We start from the raw sequence: 20,515 nt of genomic DNA, 5'->3' as shown, positions 1-20,515 counted from the left end.
TCATGAGAAGCTGAGCACAGCACTTGATGAGAAACACCGCAAATCAACAAACAGAGACAAGGAAAGGCAGAAACAGCATAAGAGCAGAAACCTTCAAAGAGTCTGCATTTGTTGTGTGCAATTACAGAGTGCAGTAAAGAGACAGGCTATGGGCCAATTGTCATGTGTTTGTAAATCTGTGTTTGTGCACAATGCATAATTTTTTGTGCTTTAATTTAACATCTGCTCCTACCCAGTGCAACAGTAAGATAAATGTCAATGTTGATATCACTAACATTACAAGCAGCTAATAATGAATACAAGCAATACAACAGAAGAAAGAAACCCCATCCCTCTATCTCAGGGCTGTTCATGCATCATTAATGAGGAAATACAGATGTACTTAGAGCAGAAAAGCAGACTGTCCATTAAAAGTAATGCACAATCAAATACCTAATCCCCCCACCCACCTCCCTCCCCTCTCATCACGAGCTATAAGGAATTCTAGGTCTTTCATTACACAGCTAGCACACTAACAATCTACAACCCTTTACACACATTATGCAACAGACGCTATAAACACACACAGTTCTATCACTGACCCTTGTCAAACAGTGACAAAATCAGCCACACCAGCCAGACCTGTGTCAGTCAGCCACAAGCTCTGTGACCACTCACACACCCCATGTGTCTTTAGGGTTTGTCAGTGTGAATTCACTCATCCTGCCATTCCCATCTGTCCAACATGGCCCACTTCTGACTGGGACAACTGGAAGCCATTACCTTAAATCAACAAACCCCAGCCCATCTCCATCACACAAAGACGCCGTGTGGACACTAAGCATACAGCATCTGCCAATGGGATTGTGTTTGTCTGTGTGGTGTGTGAATGCATTCAAAATGCTTCTGCATGGCTATTCTATTTTCACTGTCCCAAACATCTCCAGTTCTGTTTCTTTTCTCTCTTTCAGATTCTTTTTTCTCTTGCCTGCAGCTCAGACCCAGACCACCTTGAATAAATAAGGAAGTCAGGCTACAGCACATGGATCTGACCCTCCAGATGCCAAGCCTCGCTGCCTTTCATCCCATTTCTCTGTGTCTTACTCTCTGCTAGTGTTACAGCTACTTCAGTTGTGTATGGTGAATATTAGCTTCAAGGCCAAAGCTAATCTGTATGAGCCCTTTGACCCTGTATAAGAGAATTAACCACCTAAGCCTTATTCCTCTGTGCCATAACCTCTGCTTTTGAATATAAAGCTAGAGCATGCACAGATAAAGTACCAGACCAGGCCATTTAGCCACAGAATAAATACTGTATTCTTATACCTGTATGTGTATATACTGACATCAGCAATAGAGTTTGGATCCTAAAGAAATTAGTGAAAAAGTCTGGCAATTATGCTTTGTGAACAACCGAGTGTTATGTAAGGAGAATACTGTTAGAGCTTGTACCAATGTACATGCAGTATTTAATACACCAGATTGCACCTTGGCAATGCTTTGGAGACACAACAAAGCCAGTTAGTATGGTACCACCCACTACAGTACATATACACAGCTCAGTAATGCTTGTATCCATCCAAACTAAATAAACACTGGACATTTGTGTAATATTGCTTTCACACAATCCATCAACACAGTCCAACACAAACCCAAACTGCATCACTCTAGACTCAGATGCACATTACACCCAATACATTCTTTAAACGCACTGTTTACAGCTGCAACTTTCAAGTCATACATACTTGAATGGTTTTTACTGTGCTGTGCTGCACAAGACAAGGAAGCTGAGCTCCTAGTGCTAATGGAAAACTTAGAGCAAACTTCAGTATTACCTTCCAGAGATGAAAAGTTCTTTAAAATTAAAAACAGACATGTGCAAACTCCGTTTTTTTCTAAATAACAAAAATGTAGTAGATCGATTTACGTGTAGCAGGGAATTTGTCCCAGGTCACACTGCAAAGTTTAGAGCAGTAGATGTTAAAACCTCTGCTACCTGGCTGCAGGTTAAAATAACATCAGTCGATCAGAGAGAACAGACAGACATGTATTTATGTCTCAAAATATTACTTTATCATAAGCTGTTATTAGCCCTGCTGCAGCCGCTCTCTCCACAGACACAACCCAGCCACGGCGCCAGCCAGCCTCCCCTCACCTCCACCTCTGAACCTCCTGTCTGTCTGATCCTCTCCTTCTCCTCCCCCCTTTTCAAACACAGGGCAACCCACCCCTCCCCCTCTCCTCCTCTCACTCTCTTCTTTCTGTCACCATATTTCTTCTCCAGGCAGCACACTCAATCACCCTCCTCCCACCACTGCCATTTCAGCCTCCATTCCAATGAATGCACAGTCTCCCCCCTTCAGTTGAGGGGGGACTGCCCTGGGGTTGGGGAGCAGTAAAGAGGAGAGCAGGACACACAAACTCAATCACAAAAAACACACCCCCTCCTTCCCCGGCTCCTCTCTCTGTGCATTTGTGTGTATACGCACATCTGCAGAAGAGCACAGGAGCATGGTGGACGACACACGGGGGTGGGGGAGTTTGGGTAGCGTCCTAATGACTCGCAGTGACGGAAATGGCTTGTTGCTACAGACAGATCCCGAATCAAATGTCATTGCAGGACACATCTCCATATTGCATCGGCAAAACACACGTTCACTCACAGCTGGCCAGGGTCACTCCTCCCCCAACCAATGACTGCACAAAACTATAGCCTATAGAGGAGCCTATAACCATAATGGAAAGGAATGAAAACTATCTCACCATATTATAAATGCTATTATACTATTACTTTGTGTCTTGTTTTATGCTTCTATGCAACATTTGTTTTCTATTGTCTGTTTACTAGGAAGAACACATTAAGTTTTTGTCAGTATGTTTTTACTGAGGTCATGGTTAACGGCAGTGTTCTGCTAGCCTGCATCATATTCAGTGGTCTCTCACTTTTTGCCCTTCCCATTTATGAAGTGGTCAGAATATTATCACAATACTATTAATTTGATCCTGCTATACTACACAATGCTCTCCAGTATGCTAGGTGGTGTTCAACATATTGCAGCTTTTAATTAGAGGATTGTAATTAAACCCTTTCCTTGATCAACATCATTTATCTTACCATATTATTTGTCTAACTCCAAAAATTTTTCAACTGCATGCTAAATTTTAAACACCATAACATTTAGTCACAAATAGAGAACTCTATCAAAAAGTAATTGATAATAATCAGTAATCACTTCTGCACTACCATGGTGCAGTGCCATATCACATTCTCCTGTACCTCAACACGCTCTGTATTCAGTATGGGAACAAGCAGCACAGTATAAACAGATTATTACAGCATTACCGCTGGCTGTGTCCCGTACAAAATATTTCCTAATCGGGCAAGGATATGTCAGATAGTGAGCGCGCAGATATGATGTATTACAGTCCACAGCAGGCGACCCCGGCTGAACTATGCCTGGCATTACTGGATAATTGCAGCTGGACAGGAAGTGGTGGAGGAACACATACACATACACACACACACACACACACACACACACACACACACACACACACAAAAAAGTCAGAGGAGAAGATGCTCTACTTCCGCTGGTAATGAACTAATGAAAAGAAAGAAAGGAGGAAATTCCCCTAAGGGAACAGGAAGGGTGGGGGCGGAAAATGGAATAGTAACAGTGATTTTTGCCTTATGTTTGAAGTGTGTGTGTGTGTGCACATGTGCAGGCAGGGCACTCACATGTGTGTGTGTGGAGGAGTACTGTAGGGATCAAGCTACAGTAGTATGCATGAGGTTGCTTTCTAGGGAGGCTTTTATTCCAGGAATGTCTGTATTGGTTTGACCATGGTGTGCACAAACTTAATGATGACAGAGACCAACACGCACACATACAGATGTGCACACAGTGTCACATACTGATACCAATATTGGCTCCAGGGAGAAGTCGGCACAAATGCTGGTTTCTCACATACACGTACACAGAGGAGCTTACACACATGCACACAAATCGGCTCCTATAGCTTTTTAGTAGTAGAAGTAGAAGAGGTACACACATGACCAAAGTACAAGTACAAGGTGAAAGCCACCAGATCACAACACACTGGACAGGACAACACACATTTTGTATTACTGGGATCACTGTGTGTGTGTTTAACTGATGGTGTGTAAGAGTGGACATTTGTGTGTGTGTGTGTGTGTGCGCACTGAAGAGACAGATATTCCCTGATTAATGCCTAGGCAGCAAAGCCACAGGACCCATGTTCAATACAGTCACCTGCCTACTCGGTGAGGGAGAGATCAAGACAGAGGAGCGATACAAAGAGAATAAAGGAGACAAAAAGAGAGAAACCTTTTGTTTATACTGGCACTTAAATCAGCATGGAGTGAAGGTGAAAGAAGGAGAAAGACATGGAGAAAGGGGGTGAAGGAGTGAAAATGGATATGAAAAAGGAGACAAAGAGATAGAAGTAACTACTTGTGTATTTTGTTTTCTGCGTCAGTGAGTCAGCTGGCTGTGGAGCCCTCAGGGGCATTTAAATCACCCTGCTCTGACACGAACCACTGGTTTTTAAACTGTGTTGGGACCTTCTGGACTCTTTCTGACATGGTTTTCTTTTGTTTCCCAGCAATCTGCTTGATTTCAGAACATTTGCTTTCATTGAAAGCACTATAATGCCTGTTCTGGTAGGAGCCTTTACTTTCACCACCTTCAGTAACACAATTGGCCACAACAGGACAGATCTTTTTTCCAAAAAGCAGCTCTGTTGTGTGGTGCAATGTCTATTTTGGGGGCATCCTTCACATGCAAAAGTTTGGGAAGCCCCGTGACATAAACAGTCAAGCTCATCACCAAAGAAACAGACACATACACACACAGCCCCAGCTGGAGCACACAAGCTCCCTTTGTGCTGCATTCCTCACGCCTTTTAGCCTTAGCTTAAGCCTTTAGCTTAGCTCCTCTACATCCACACACACATACACACATACATACACCCACACACACACACACACAGAGCAACTTTCTCCTGCTTTTGTCTGCAAAGAGGTAGAGGTGAAACAGCTGAGAGGCTGTGGACAGGAAGCTCGTCTTACCGTGGCTGGGCTGAGCGCAGAGGGAGACACAGGGTCGGCACAGCGGAGTAAAATCCAAAAGAGGCTTGTTGGTTAAAGCGTCAGCCAGCTCAGCAGATTCTCACTACCTTGCCTTCCTGCCTGCGCTCCCAGCTTTGTGTGTGCCTTGTATTTTCCCTTTAAACACCACAGGCTGCCAGCCCCCACCTTCTCAGCGCACGCACACTGAGCCAGCACACAAAACACACACTCCTCCTGAATATGACACTGTTGTCAAAAGTATGCAGTGCTGTTGGTGTTTGTTTATATATGGTTTTTCATATTCTACAGCCTGCAAGGGAAATAAGGGGGAAAAACCAGACCCAAAATGGAAACTCTCTTTGTCTTCCTCCTTTCTCCCTTTCTAAAAAATAAAAGTGACTCTCATAGTAAATCCTCTCCTTCTCCTATCTCTGTCTCGCTTCCTCAACCGTTTTCTATCTCTCTATATTCTGTCTCGCTTTCCCCCCCATTCAGTACTCAAACAAAGAAAGGAAAGGAACAGAGCAAGCGCACACAGACACACACAGACATTCACAACACACATTTGCTTGCTGCTTTCCTTCTCTCACATACACAGGCTTGGAGCCCAACCCCCCAGCCTGCCTCTCTCTGATTTTTTTTTTCATTCCCTGCCTTTCTCTAAACAGCACCTCCCCCCTTTCCAATCCCCCCACCATCATCCCTCCTTCAGCCTGATCTGGCCTCGTTCTCATTTGTCTACCACCCCTCCCTCTCTCCATCCTTCCCCTCCCTCCCTCTGTGTGTCAAACAGATGGGATTGGAGAGCAGAAGGAGCGTCTGTTTTCACTCTCTACCTCGATTTCTCTTCTTTATTAGTGTGATGTAGGGCTGATAGAGACATGCTTTGACCTACAGGGTGCTCGATGATTAAAACAAACACAAAAAAAAAAAAAACTAACTAAAGCACAGCTATTGATAGGGGTTATAAGACTGCTGCGTGTTTTTGCACAGAATAACATCAACATCCTTGCACCAACAGATGTGTGAAGTTGTGATAAGGCTTTGGCTAAAAACCTGCTAACATGTGGCTCAGTGAGAACAATGGCTCAGGCTCATTTTGGGTGCAACATGGCCACTTGAAGACTTAGGCTGGGCACACACTAGAGGATTTTATAATCTTAGCCAACTGTAAAAATGTGAGAGACCACAGACAGCTATAACAGATTTTTTTTTCCACATTTTACTCCTAAGAGCAAACACACTAGACGATTCAGTCAAGCAGGATCACACACTTGCCGTTTTTACGGAATTATTTCAGAGACACCAATTCCAGGGACCAGGGATCTCACAGAAACACATGTGATCAAGTGTGACTTCAGAACAAAACAAATATGGAGGCGGACATTCATTGTCAAGCAGTAGTGCTCATGTGTGCTATGTTTTGCACAAAGAAATTGCAGATTGAGTCTTGGCTGAGAAGACAAAATCAACATGGCTTACACATTTGTAAGCAAGCTGGAGGTGAGCTGGAAAGAAAGAAATGGAGGCTAATGCAAGCTAATGCTACAAGCAGTTGTGACACTTCCGGGCCAGTTCGCTGTCATTGGCTTTTGCAGGTGTTTGGTCGGGATTCAATTGCTACTGGATTCCAAGTTGGAAACAAACACATTTGATAGTCACGATTCAAGATCAGGGGCCCTCCGATCCTATCGGAGGCATAACAAGTTCAACACCCCAAACAACAGGATCATTTGGCCTGAGAATTGCTTCTGAGCAGCCTCAGTTGCACATGCATAACTGCACATGCATAGTTGCACACCCACTGCTGACTATCGCACATACAGCCTCGATGTAGCATACACTTTCTTTTACTGTGCTTTCATTGCTGCTGACTATTGCACATACAGCTTCGATGCGGGTATTTTCATTATATTTTTATAAACTTATATTTCTTTTCACTCGCTGCTTAAAGTGCCTTTAGACTCTGTGCTACTGTTTATCTGCTTTGACTTATGTTGTTTGGTACCCAGTGTGGAAGGCAAAGTAAGACTGTTTAGATTTTTGTGCTACTGTTTATCCACATTATATTTCACTTGTTGAAATGTTGTTTGGCATTCAGGGTGGATGGCAAAGCAAGAATTTCATTGTGCAGGGAAACACATTTCCATACTGTGCATATGACAAACACTTTGAATCTCATGTTGAGGTACACCCCCATGATTGTTAGGAAATGTAAAACAGGACCGGCTTTTAACTTTCTTACTATATTTCTTGAATTCCATCAGCATGCATTCAGTGTTTTGAATCCATTTGCTACAAATAATTTGTTTCTAATGAAACCAATTAGATCAAATGACTGTTTGTGATATTTCATCTTTGTAAATTATTCGGTGTACTTTTTTTGTTCTTGCTCAACCATAAGGGAATATACCAATTTATTATATTGTGGGAATTATTTTCAGTGCTGTCCATCATAGATCAATTAGCAGTTCTTTTCACATTGCATCATGGGTTTCAGTCTGTTCTTCCACTGTTATCACTGTGTGTGATTGCTTGTTTGCTTCCTTGAAGAAATTAAATTTGTGGAACAAAGCTTTCCAGATTAATATAACTTAGTATGAAACTGAAGAAGTCTGGCAACAAACAACAAAAATCAATTCAAAATGATATGTAGAAAGTCTAATGTGTTTTTTAGCTATATTTTCAGCTCTGTGCCCTGCACTAAATGTGTCAGTACAAAATGTAATGCATTTACAGTGGACACAGAGACAGCGTTTGAATTCTACAGAGATTTCAAGCAGGGACAGTGAAACTAGTCCCCACTTGCTGGCTTGTCACATACACATGCACACGTGATTCATGTTACCTTTTCTTCACTAAGAGATGTTTCCTATAGTTCATATTCAGACACACACACACACAGCCACACGAGTGCACACGCACACACACAAAGCATGTCATCGAGTGCCAGCCACGTGCAGGAAGATGGAATTCCAGAGTGGGGATAAAAAGTACAGATGGAGAGCCAGGAGTGAGAGAGAGAGAGAGAGAGAGAGAGAGAGAGAGAGAAGCAGGTATAGGGTGACAGTATGCAAAGTACAGCATGGAGCCTCTGTACCGTCTGACTATGGCACAGGCTGGAAGAAATACTGCACTATTACTGTGCTCACTAATGTCTATAGACTGCCCCCATCCCTCCCTCTCTGTATAAAGAAGTCAGGGCACCAGACTGCACGAGGAAAGGTAGCAGAGAATAATGAGACACTGAAGGCAAAACTGAAGACCTTCCATAAGATCAGCAGCTTAGTATGTGCCAGTTGTTGAATGCATCTGCCATCTGAAAAAGTTTATTTGATTTCAGCTTATGACAGATCACTGATGCATAGTGCTTAGATACAGATGTTACATTCAATATGTGTATAAACTGAAGCTGTCTGAAGTGAAAACATTTCACCAGAGAACAGCTGCAACGTAAATGTATTTATTGTCATTGTGAGACCAATGCATATGGCCTGGAATGATCCTGCAGCCAAAATGTGCTGCCTTCACACAGCAGGGTAACACAACGGTAATGGTCCCGGTGCAGTTTTTTTTTCTTTTCTGTGCCCCACCTGCACCTGAAATACACCCACATGCTCCTGCACATGTATGCATGGACACACATACAATCACTCCACACAACTGCATGGAGAGGCTTACCACGCAAGTCCCATCATGACAACTAGCCATTGATCAGCATCACAGACAGCAGCTAATCTAGGCTAATCAACTGCCTGTCCTGGACTCTAACCACCACAGCCTGATTTCTCCAGCTATCAAACATCTGAAATTTTCTGCCAGTCTAACTACACTAACAAATCAGCACAAAGGTAGCTTACACTGTATGTCGATAAGCATAGAACAAATAGACATCAAGAAATCCACACCAACTCATTACAGATCTTCAGAGTATGAGAATAGAATTAATCATACATAATGGTACGAGCGGCCAAAATGTTACACAGACACAGATTACAGTAAGTGCGCATTTTCCACTGCAGATTTAAATCCCTGACCACTCCATAAGAAAGAGAAGCCTGTACTCACCCATTTTAGAAGTTCATCCTACAGGTTTTGCTTTCAGCAAAGACATTAACAACACTGCTCAAATTCAGATTTCTGGCTCCTTCCTCACTGCTTTTTTGTTTGAGCTCTCTAAATGTGATGCTGCTAGCTATTTGATGAAGAACACTCGCTTTTTGAAGAAAAGATGAGCCATTAAGAAAATAACTGATGACATGACATGCACCCAAGTTGCAAATGACAGGGAGCAAGGTTACTGGTCAAATATATTTCCCAGCAGGGTTTCTTCCTTCATAACCTTTGAGAAAAAAGCAACCAAATTAAATAAGTGGTGGATACAAATGCTAAACTAAACTGTACATTTTTTTAATAACCCTATTTTAAATAAAACAAATGTACAGCTTAGGAACATTAAATAAGGACAACGATAAAAACACATTAAAAAACAGGCTATGACTCAAAACCAACAAACACAAGGTGAACCTGCAACCTCCACACAAACAGGTGAAAGACAATATTGTCAAGCCGAAAAGTGAGAATATGGCCCACAGAACAATCCTTTAGATTTAGGTGGTGATCTAGATCATAATCCAGATCCAGGACTTTTTTGAAAGGATTCGTCACCATTGCGAGAGAGGGCCAATTTGCAGTCATGTGACTGGGCGGCTAACACTGGACATGTTCTATTCGATGGCTTGTTGGTTAGAACAAAGGGATCCAAGTCATACCTAACAGCCGTTCGTTATCTTTTGTGCCCAAATTCCACTGCCTGTGTTCTAAATCTACTCCACCAAGAGCAACAGTGAGAAGCGGTGGCTAAGTGAGCTAGTGTGTAAATGAAGAGAGGGAGTGGCACTGGCAAAACACAGCAGTGAATCACAGAAATAAAAATTTCCTGATGTGTTTTACGGTGGTTACTTACACAAAGCACAAACAGACATGGCCACAGCTCCACACAACCCTGCAGGAAGGATTTTATGTGAATGCAGTCAATGTACAGGATTTCATCCTCCTGTCTGCCCTGCACCTTGTGAGTGTAGCAAAGACCCACATTCGGTCAAACAGAGATACACAGCTCATATTATGATGGTCAAATAGCATTCTGGGGACACTGAGCAACCTTGGTGGAGGTTTGTGCTCTCTGGCTGCTGTCTAGTTTCTAATGTACTGCCTAGGGCTCTGGGCGTACTGTAATTAAGCAGTGCACAAACCAGCAACCACATTTAGCACCAAAAATGTACAGATGGTAAAATCATAAGTCTGTTCCTCTCTAATCGAATCTGTCTGTTTCTCAACTTAGTAAAACTTTGGCTTTAAATTTATAATTTTAAATGATTGTCACTGTTAGGCTGAACATTTCATTACATTTAGCCCATTCACACTTAGATGTTTTCTCATTATCTGCAAACTGCTCCACTACCACGTCCAATAGGTGATAATTGTTTGATGACAGCACATGTATATGACTGCATGTATATAGCTTGTCTTCTCCTCAAAACTAATCCTGAGGCCAAAGTTGTAAATGGGACTGACAAGTCATCTGGCTAAATGGAGGCAAAAAGCAAAAACGGGGAGGTAAAACAAGGCGAGTTGATGACAGAGAGCAAGGAGTAGAAGAGGAAAGCACCCAGTGAGGGAGGAGGAGGAGAGAAGGCCAGTCAATATAGTGGCACGTTACATAATTCTCTCACAGTATTGATTTATCACCTTGCTGATTTGGCCTCTTGCCAATAGCCCAGACAGAGAGTGAAAGAGAGATACACTTGGAGTGTGAGGGCAGATATATGTGACCAATAGAGAGGACAGAGAAAAAGAGAGAAAATGGCAAAAGTAGAGAGAGGGTGAGAAACAGCAGGGAATTTTGGGATAAAGGCAAAGTGACAAATAAAAGAGTGGAGGGAGACAAACAGTGAAAAGGGGCAGAGGGAAACAAAGCATTTAAGACATTTTAACAGGGTGAGATGGCATGGCATCCTTTACCCAGGATTTATGGAAAGGATACAAGTGTGAGCAGGGGTAAGGAGTGACAGACTGATGGAAAGCAAGAGAGAAAAAAGTGTGTTAGTGAGTACACTGCAAGTTACCTTTGTTGTTGTAATACAAGAAGCAGAAGCAGTGGGTAGAACAGCCCAACGCACTGAATCTGTAGGACAGACCGGGTCTACAGCACACACAGCCTGTCTTTCAACGTTTCTCAGTAGGAACACAAAGTGCCTGTGGCCACATATGGTGGATATAAACTTCAGCAGTATTCACAGGTTGCTCTGAGAGTACGTCCACACTAGCAAGGCTAAATCTGAAAATATACTTTTTCTCTCAGCTCCGTCTTCAGATTGGATAAATCTAAAACACCAGCTTAGGTGTATATGGTTCAAACAAAAGGCTTGTCAAATCAGCATCAAAGAACAGCGCCTGGAAAAATTCATTCCCCACACCTTTTCAGAGCTGAACTGTGGGTGCACCCCCTGGCAAAACGTGCAGCTTTCTGTAACCAACAATCTGATGGCATGTGTACTTCACACAGCGACTGGCCAGGTGCGAGGAGGTCAGGAAGAAAAGTTGTTTTCATTCTGTTTCAGTCAATTTTCATATGACCCAGATACAAGTGGGTGCAGCACCATGAATGTTGAAATCCAGTCTAACAGTGTGCACCCCCTATTCCCATCTGAATAACTGTCGCATCTCGGCCCCCCATTAAGTCAGCCTTGTAATCCTGCCTTTGAGTGTGGCTATCTGGAGCAACTATAAACATCTTTGCCTCAGATGGAGTCTGATGACATGTCATATGATCCATTTTGTTTGAGATAAACTGGATCTCTAGTTAAGATGGGGAAATCGGAGCTTTTAGAAAATGATCATGTAAACCAGATCAGACATGTTGGCACCAGTGTGGCAGCAAAGTTCAAAAGCCAAGGTTTCTATGGAATCAAATCTGCTCTGGGAACATGTTATTTGACTGTCACATAATACAGGTGTTGATACCTCAGTGTCTTTATGCTTATTTTAGTAAAGTGTTGACTTGATCATGCACTGCAGCAAAGGAATTCATATTTACCTGGTTGGCAGGCAGCATTTCTGACCTGCAATTAAATTAGGATTCTCTATTCAGAAAAGGAAATATATTTAAGGGCAGGGCCGAGCAGAGGTTAAACTTTTGTTTTTGATTAGGATGAATGTAGCTTAACATTCTGTCCTCCATCATTCCCTTCCTACAGGAGCATCAGGGGCTCTCCTCCCTCCTTTCCCCTCTGGCACTTCCCCCTTGTTGTGACATCTCTCTTTCACTCCCTCTCTCCGCCTCTGGATGAACTACAGACACATGAGGGGAAGGAAGTGGAAATAAAGGCAGAAAACTAGATTAATGTGCTGAATGGTGCACAGAGAGGGAGAGCAATGTTGAGAAGATGGAGGAGAGAAAAAAGTAGAGGGAGAGAGGGAGAGGAAGGCTGAGCTTGAACAGGCTTTCCTTGTGCTACTGTGAATAATTTATTTTATTCCACACACATGCACTCTCTTGTATTCAAGAGTATTCAAGATCAATTCAACAGGGGGTGTGTGAGCTGATTAATGGCCAATTAATGTTTAACGAGGTACAGCTGTGTTCAATTAACACTGGTTTAGGCACTATTTCTTTCAACACCCCCTCCCTTTCTCTCCCTTCATCAGATATCATACCTTCTCCTGCCCCTGATTCCTCACTCCAGCAAGTCTTACTCAAGAGAGAGAGAGAGAGAGAGAGAGAGAGAGAGAAAAGAAGGTTGTTCCAGTAAAACTGAAAAGCTTACTGGATACATCAATAACTGACCAGTTACTTGGTCAGTGATAAACTTATCCAGTAAGTATGTGTGGACACCAATGTGTCAGGACTCAGCTGGACATTTCCATGGCTGTTTACTTATACTTTAACACATTCTGAGTGTAATGTTAAGCCGATCTTTCCTTTGCCTAAGTGAACCTGCCCTGACAGAAAGTGGGCTCAGCACATTGCTAAGACTTGGCAAGTATGCCTAAGATTACCCATAACACCCTTCTGTGTAAAGATTCACCTAAATATCTTCATGGATAAAGGAATAGTTTGGAGAAATATATTAATTTGCTTGCTTGCCAAAAGTTAGATGAGAAGAAATGCAAAAAATAACAAGGTGGGGCTTTACACCACCTCTCTGCCTAGAGAAGTAGCTTCCTAAAATCTGTGCTGGTTTCCTGGAAAAGTTACAATTATTTCAGGACTTCAGGATGTCTGCTTCCTGCCTTTATAATAAGTGAAGTGAAGTGAAGCTAATCAGCTGTTGTCTGCCTTATTACAGACATGAGAGAGGTGCTGATCTTCTAATATAGCTCTCAGCAAAAAAAGCAAATAAGTAACACACAAAATATCAAACTATTCATTTAAAGGAATTGTTTTTGCTACTAATTATTCAGTTGTCTTGCAGAACACATGGTTTGGATGTTGTGACTAACATATGTCCAAGAAAACCCAATTTTTAAAGGACACTTTCTAGTGGATGATCTGTTTTGACATTCGGGGAGTCTGCATAGTCACTGTGAACTGACTCATGGAAAACATCACGTTTCCATTTTAGTTTTTCACAGCATTTTAAAAATTGGCATAAAATTCACTTGATAGCTGAATGCAAATATAGACAGAGCTGAGAGAGAGAGAATGGTCTGGCCAGAAATAAAAAAAAAAAACTTGTTTGTCAGGGAACTGAGGAGTCCATGCTGACAGTACCACCACAGATGGTGGAAAGCTCAATGTACAAGGAAGCACACCGTACCCACACCTGCAACCCATATGCTTTAAGCTACACTGCAGGACAAAGGAGGACTTACTCATCTTTGACAATAAAAGTCTTAAAGCAACATCTAGTAGCTACTGATAATTATTTTTTACTGACTCATTATTTTCATTTTTATTTAGCTGTATTTTTGATGACTTCCTGTCCTTGACCTTTTTTGTCACATTTGCTGTTGGTATACAGCAATCAGGCTGTCTGGTTTGAGATAAAGGAGTCTACTGTGTGCAGTTTACGGAATATGTGAAGGTGGTAAAGCTATCTTCTCTGTCATTGAAGCTGCCAACACAGAAAGGTCCCTGGTGTAGCTTTAAAAATGTAACACCACATGACACCAGTTCCATTCGTTCCAGAATAAGCTCGGTGTATGTTATGATGTGCAGTGGATTCAGCACACATATACTGTAACTGGTGAACCCACTGACATGAGACATTTTAATTCTCCACCATGCCTCCATTAGACCTCCTCCCTCTGCAAACAACAACCCAGTGGGCTTCTTTTTCCTCTCGCTCCTTTTTCTTCAACCAGTCTTATCTCTTTTTTAATCTCTGCTCATCCAATTCATCATCAGCCTGAAGCCTCTCCCTCCCTCCGTTTGTTTTTGTTTGTCCAGAAAAAATACACCACTGGTCTCAGTTCAGATCTTCCACACTATGTGTGGCTACAGTGCCCCAAGATTATAGAACCTGTTTGACCTGCGGTGACCACTACACACAAACACGCACAGTGCGATCATGTTATATGTAAATAAAAGAGAGGCGGAGAACAAGGAGACGAGAGAGCAACAAGGGATGCAAAGTGCTGCAACTGTCTGTTGGAGTTAGAGCCCATGGCATGCTTTTGCTTGTTTTTTGATTTATCTACAATGTTACAATGGTGAATTATCATCTTAGATGTGACCTAAAGATTTAAAAAAATGAGCTGTTCGTATGTTCTAGCATTTCTATGCGGTTCTAACTCGGTTTATACAAGTCTTGCAAACTCTAGCTCGAGACTTTTTTCTAAGAAAAAGTATTACGTGATAGTTTAAGGATTTCCTTGAATGGGCATAAAATCTAGGTCGTTGTGCACTCGTGTGAGCTTGCCTGACATCCACCAGCGCCCCCACCATATTTGCAAAATGTTATATTGCCTTGCTTGTTATATGTATTTTCAAAAAGGTTCATGACATCCACCTGTGCCATTGTAAAAGCGGAATTCGACTGAGCCTTGTGGATATAGTTTACCTCCTGCTGCACTGTGACCAGAGGATATGAAGACAAATACAGGGCCTAAGGTTACTGCATGTCCGAGAATGTTCCTGTTCAGGGACTCACTGTTTTATCTGACTAGGTCTAACCTACAAGCAGCTGGTCTGTGAAGCCCCTGCGGTGGTTAGCGTTCAGCTCATCAACGCTGGATTCCCCTGGAGCACAGCACCTGTTTGTTTTGACCGCTTGAGGCCAGTGTGTCTGCTGCATGTGATGTGTTGATGGTTAACGAGTATAGATTAATGATCCATGATGTTATTGTCGGTGCTACACTGCCTGCTGGAATTAATGTCTCTGCTTTGGGACTGTATGTGGGCAAAGACGCAGCGACCACGAGTTTACCAATCTTGAAGCTACCTGAAAGGGAGTGATGTTTCCACTACTCGGTGGGACTTAATGGTAAGTTTAGAAACCCCCCCCAAAAAAAACCATTGCCCGTCTGGTAATGCCTTGTTTCTGTAATGTTAGAGAGAATTGTTATAAGGCTGGTGAAGTTACTATGTCTGCATTATGCCAGTTAAATATGGGTTTACTCAATTACCCACTTTGTTTGGAGTGTTACACATCTCTTTTCATCGGTACATATACCGTTGTTTATCTACCTATGGAAAAGAAATTCAAATTAACGTTGTTGCGGTTCATTTTGCTGTCCACTTGTGACAACACTGGCAACAGGAACTGTGCGCGTTCACAAACTGTCCTCTCGTTTTAAGGAAGAGGCTTTTTGGCTCTCTGCCTCTGAAACAATTACAAACTATTTGGAGTTATGAGGGGTGCCAAGCTAATCTAGAGGTACCCAAGATTAAACATTAAATGGCTGGAAATGAGCAAAATGAGCAAGTTATGGGCACTTTCAAGTGTGTATGCACCCGTGTGACTGCAGGTGTGTGTGTACTGCATGTCTGTTTTTTCTATTTTGGCTTACATTACAATGTGATACCTGTACCCATTTGTTCACAAACATGACTGAGACAGAGAAAAGGAGAAAGAAGAAGTGGGATAATTCTCTGTCTTCATCCCTGCTCTTCCTCTTTATCTGTTCCCTTTCTTTGTTCTCTACCTCTCTGACAGTTTCCCTTGCTCTCTTCATCCATCTCTTCTTCCTCCTCTCCTTTAATCACTCCTACTCTCCTCTCCACTGCTTTCATCTTTGGATACAGGCAAAATGTGGTTCAGCTTCCTCTGAAGACCCAGCAGGTGTGTGGCGTGTCTTATTGTATGCAAGTGTGTGCAAAATGTGCTTTAAGTCATGCATACGAGTTTTTTTTTTCTTTTTATTAAGTCATATTGGGCTTGTATTTGTAGTTACTGTATGTGTGGGTTAGCTGTGTGTGCATTGGAGATATCTTATTTCCTCGGGGGACTACAGGCCCATTTCCACTGTCTGCTGTAGCCAACCAACCCAGCAGCACATCGATAATCTATTAGTGCAAGCATGCACTTGCACACACATATGCACAGATATGCTTGTTCCTCTTACCTACCATATCTGGGCACATTCTGGGTGTGTACTGACTGTACAGTAAGTGTTTGGGCCAGATATTGTTTCTACCTGAAAAGCATATATACCACAGATACAAGTAATTAAACACACATACGCATTTATTATGTAATGCTATGCTTGAATAAATCGCTGCTTCACATTGCATTATAACCCCTTGTGCAGACTACCATGTACACCACTTGGTCAAAAGTGTGTAGACACTGAAAATTACATCCACATGTGGCTGTTGAACATTTCATTCCAAAGCCATGAACATGAATCTGCTCCTGTCACAGTCTACATTGGATCCTCCCTGCAGGGATTTGCTCCCATTCAGCCACAAGAGCATCAGTGAGGTCAATGCTCCATTTCATCCCAAAGATCTGGGATGGGGTGACATTAGGGCTCTATGCCAGCCAGTCAAGCTTTCCACACCAAACCTAGGAGTTTGATGAAGGTAGGAAAAGATTTCTTTATGATCCTTGCTTTGTCAATGGGCCATAAAAATGGCGTGTACTTTGACTTAATTTCATTCATTTTCTTTTTTTGCTATATATTAAAAACTACTATAACTAAATATGAGAATCTGAGCCAACATGTTTACTTGGGTCTCAATAGTCAAATCACCCCAACACAACAAATATGCAATAATACAAAACAGGTAGAGTGGGTGGTCTCCTAACTGAAAGGTTGGCAGTTTGATTCCCGGCTTCTCCAGTGCACATGTCGAAGCGTCCTTGATCAAGACACCAATATTACTAGTGTGTGAATGCAATTGGGTGAATGGGCAAATAGTTTGAAAGCGCTTTGAGTGTGATGCAATGCATTGAAAAGCACTAGGGTATGTACATATTAAGATTAAAGAATGTTCGATTATATTTTAGCCTGGATACAACAGAAAACATAGCCAAAATACTTATCCCCCACAAAGACAGGAAGACAGCATAGAACATATGGATAAGCATTTTAAAAGTACACAAGACAGACCTGATGTAATTTGGTTTGCACATTTGAAAATAGACCTGCACATCACTCACTCACACACACACACACACACACACACTCACCCATATATTAATATAAACAGAACCCAATACCAACTTTACAGTGTGGTACTGATTACAGCTTCCAGACAAGACATACACCCACTGTCATTATATCCGCAGAGATCCAAACAAGACACAACACACACACACACACACACACACACATACACACGGAGAAAAACGGACACTCAAAAACACACAGCCAGACAAAAATACACATACAAGATACCAGCATGACGTAAGAAAGTGCAATTTCAGACAACACAGCAATTAAAGCTAAAGCCTGTTTATCATCCACTTAAGTAGGACAGGAGGAGCTAAGCCCCAAAGATGCAGCTTGTTTACAATAACACAGGCATGCACAGATAGTATAACTGTATTGTAAACACCATCCTGCTGCCAACATTGATTTTAGCTGCATACAGAACTACAGCAGGATTTTGTGTTATATAAAGAGGGCCATATAAAGCCCAGATGGATTTTGGGAATGTTGCAATAGTGGGCTCATAAACATAAGACATTAAATACTAAGGAAAGTAGAAATTGATGATTTTGACTAGAATATATTGTGGATTCTTTTAAGCGTATTTTGATTAAATAAAGGGCTACAAGAAACTAACTGGTTAAACCGTATTAATGTTAATTGTGAAAAATCTAATTCCTAGAGCTCATTGTGGTCTTCATTGTTCATTTTAATTTAACCAACAGTTCAAACCATAAGATGTAATTAAATGTAAACATGTATAAAACAAACAAGGAGTCAAGTGACTGATCAAACCAGCAGGTTAATTTTCTGTTCATTAACACCCACCAACCCACACACACACACACACACACACACACACACTGATGAGCAAAAGCATCCCATTTATCCTGAGTTGTTTCAATTTCTAATCACCTTATTTTAGAACTGAAATCAGTCATGCTGTCACAATTTCAAATCTTTAAGAGCAAACTCAAGCAATAATTTCAGCTAAATCCTTAAATATTCCATCCAACATTTTTCATTCCATCTGCTATTTTTCTCTTTGGATAATCCCTAAATTCCTGTATCTTGGAATTCCACAACAGATTAGCCTTTTGCTAAAAACCACTTCAGGACCAAGAGGAGGGGGACCAGGAGGAGGGAAAGGAGGAGCAAAGGAAGGGGATGAGGAGAGGCAGGGAGTCCTGTTGTAAGAAGGTAGAGGTCTGTGAATCTTGCTGGGCTTGCAGTTCCCTCTGCAGACATGTTTTGAACATGTTGAAGAATGCACTTTCTCCATCTCTCTATTCTAATCCCCCTCCTACCATCCTGTCTCCCTCCTCTCTTTCACCTTCCTTAGAGAAGAGAGGTCTGCAGGTAGACACACACAGTTGGGACAGCTCACAGCAGCTCCCATGATCCCCCTGACAACAGCCTGAGGGCACACACATGGGCACACATGAACAGAATCACAACAGAGAAGGGGAAAGACAAGGGAGAGAAACGAAAGTGGGGCCCTGGGATGGAGCCTTGAGGCACTCCAACCTGGTGACACTGCTGCAGCAGCAGCAGGAGTTTCCCTCTGGCCCCTCAGCTGCTATGTCCAGCTAACTGTTTGGAAGCAGCTCTACTCCTGTTTGCTAACTGCCTTTGTTTGGAAGAACACAATGACTAGCCCCTGCTCTCTAATTTACAGGGGAGTTGGCTCAGTCCTGTGAGTGGAATGTACAGTGAGAGCAGCTTGCATTTCATGACAGGGTGGAGAAATCTGAGCAGGATGGGGTGGTGGGTGGGGGAGTGGTGGGGGGGATTTACTGACCAGAGTGGAGCTACACTGAGGGAAGGGTGAGTGAGTTTAGCTGCTATATTTACATGACCTGTCATTTTAAAGTCGTGGTCTGTTCCTACACTGTGGGTCAAGGAATGAGCCACTGATATGTGGACTGTACTCACAGATCTGCAAGCACAACTGCAATGAGGCACTTCAGTCTTCAGTACCTTTAGTAACCAAACCTGTTGTACCTGCAAAGCTGCAGCATTATCCAATGCACACAAAGACATCCACAATCAAGCAGTAAGCAGTGTAAATAAAGGACAAGTTAAACGTTTCAAAAAAATGAATGCTGAAACCCATATTAGGCAAACAGAAGGCCACATTAAACACAGAAAGCTATTGAAGCTTCCTGAAATGCACACAAAGCATATGCAAACAGGCACACACTCACTCCGTCTCGAAACCACCACCCACTCAATCCCACTGTCACCTTAGTTAACCTACAGCATACTGCAACTGCTGCTAAAGCAGCTAGGAGAAATACAGAATGGTGAGGAAGATGTACATAAAGAGGAAAAGCAATTGAAGATCTGTTAGTTTCAGTGAACTAGTGCAACACTTGAAATGAAAGGGGATGAAAGAGTGAGTAGAAGAGGGGAAGATAGAGAACATATGGTGCATGGGGACATGCTTTCCTTCTCCTTCCCCTCATCTCACACACCTGGGACCATTACTCCTTGTGGAATCAACACCCAACTAAAACCTTACTTTCTTTAATTAGTTCTCTCTCTTCCTCCTCCATCCATATGCTCTCATCTCCTGTTGCCTTTTCTGTCTCTCCTCCAATCTGGTCCATCTCTTTTGTCCCCCCCATCATCATGATGTATTACTAACTTGGATTTGTTTTCCTTTTCTTGTTCAACTACCCTTTTAGGGTTACTATTAAACAAAATATTGTCAAAGCAATGTATAAAATGTGTAACTCTCTCACTTTTGATGTTTATTGCCTCTGTACTGTATAGGTCTGTTTGTCTGGGCGTGGTAGGGAGACTGTGAGAAACAGGATTGAGGAAGTTTGACTATTG

General features: G+C 42.3%; 1 protein-coding gene across 1 annotated transcript in view; it reads right to left on the bottom strand.

Moving 5' to 3' along the window:
• Window positions 1-16,310, bottom strand: part of kdm6ba (lysine (K)-specific demethylase 6B, a) — a 68,521-nt gene extending 52,211 nt beyond the window's left edge. Inside the window, exons 1-2 of the mRNA XM_020620489.1 lie at window positions 16,223-16,310; window positions 16,103-16,128 (exon numbers count right to left, since the gene is read on the bottom strand). Coding sequence (XP_020476145.1) covers window positions 16,103-16,128; window positions 16,223-16,310 — 114 coding nt within the window. The remainder of the gene's footprint in view (window positions 1-16,102; window positions 16,129-16,222) is intronic.
• Window positions 16,311-20,515: the final 4,205 nt, after the last annotated feature.

This window comes from Monopterus albus, unplaced genomic scaffold, assembly GCF_001952655.1.
Source record: "Monopterus albus unplaced genomic scaffold, M_albus_1.0 scaffold238.1, whole genome shotgun sequence".
NCBI lineage: Eukaryota > Metazoa > Chordata > Actinopteri > Synbranchiformes > Synbranchidae > Monopterus > Monopterus albus.
This window is presented reverse-complemented; position numbering and strand designations above follow the sequence as displayed.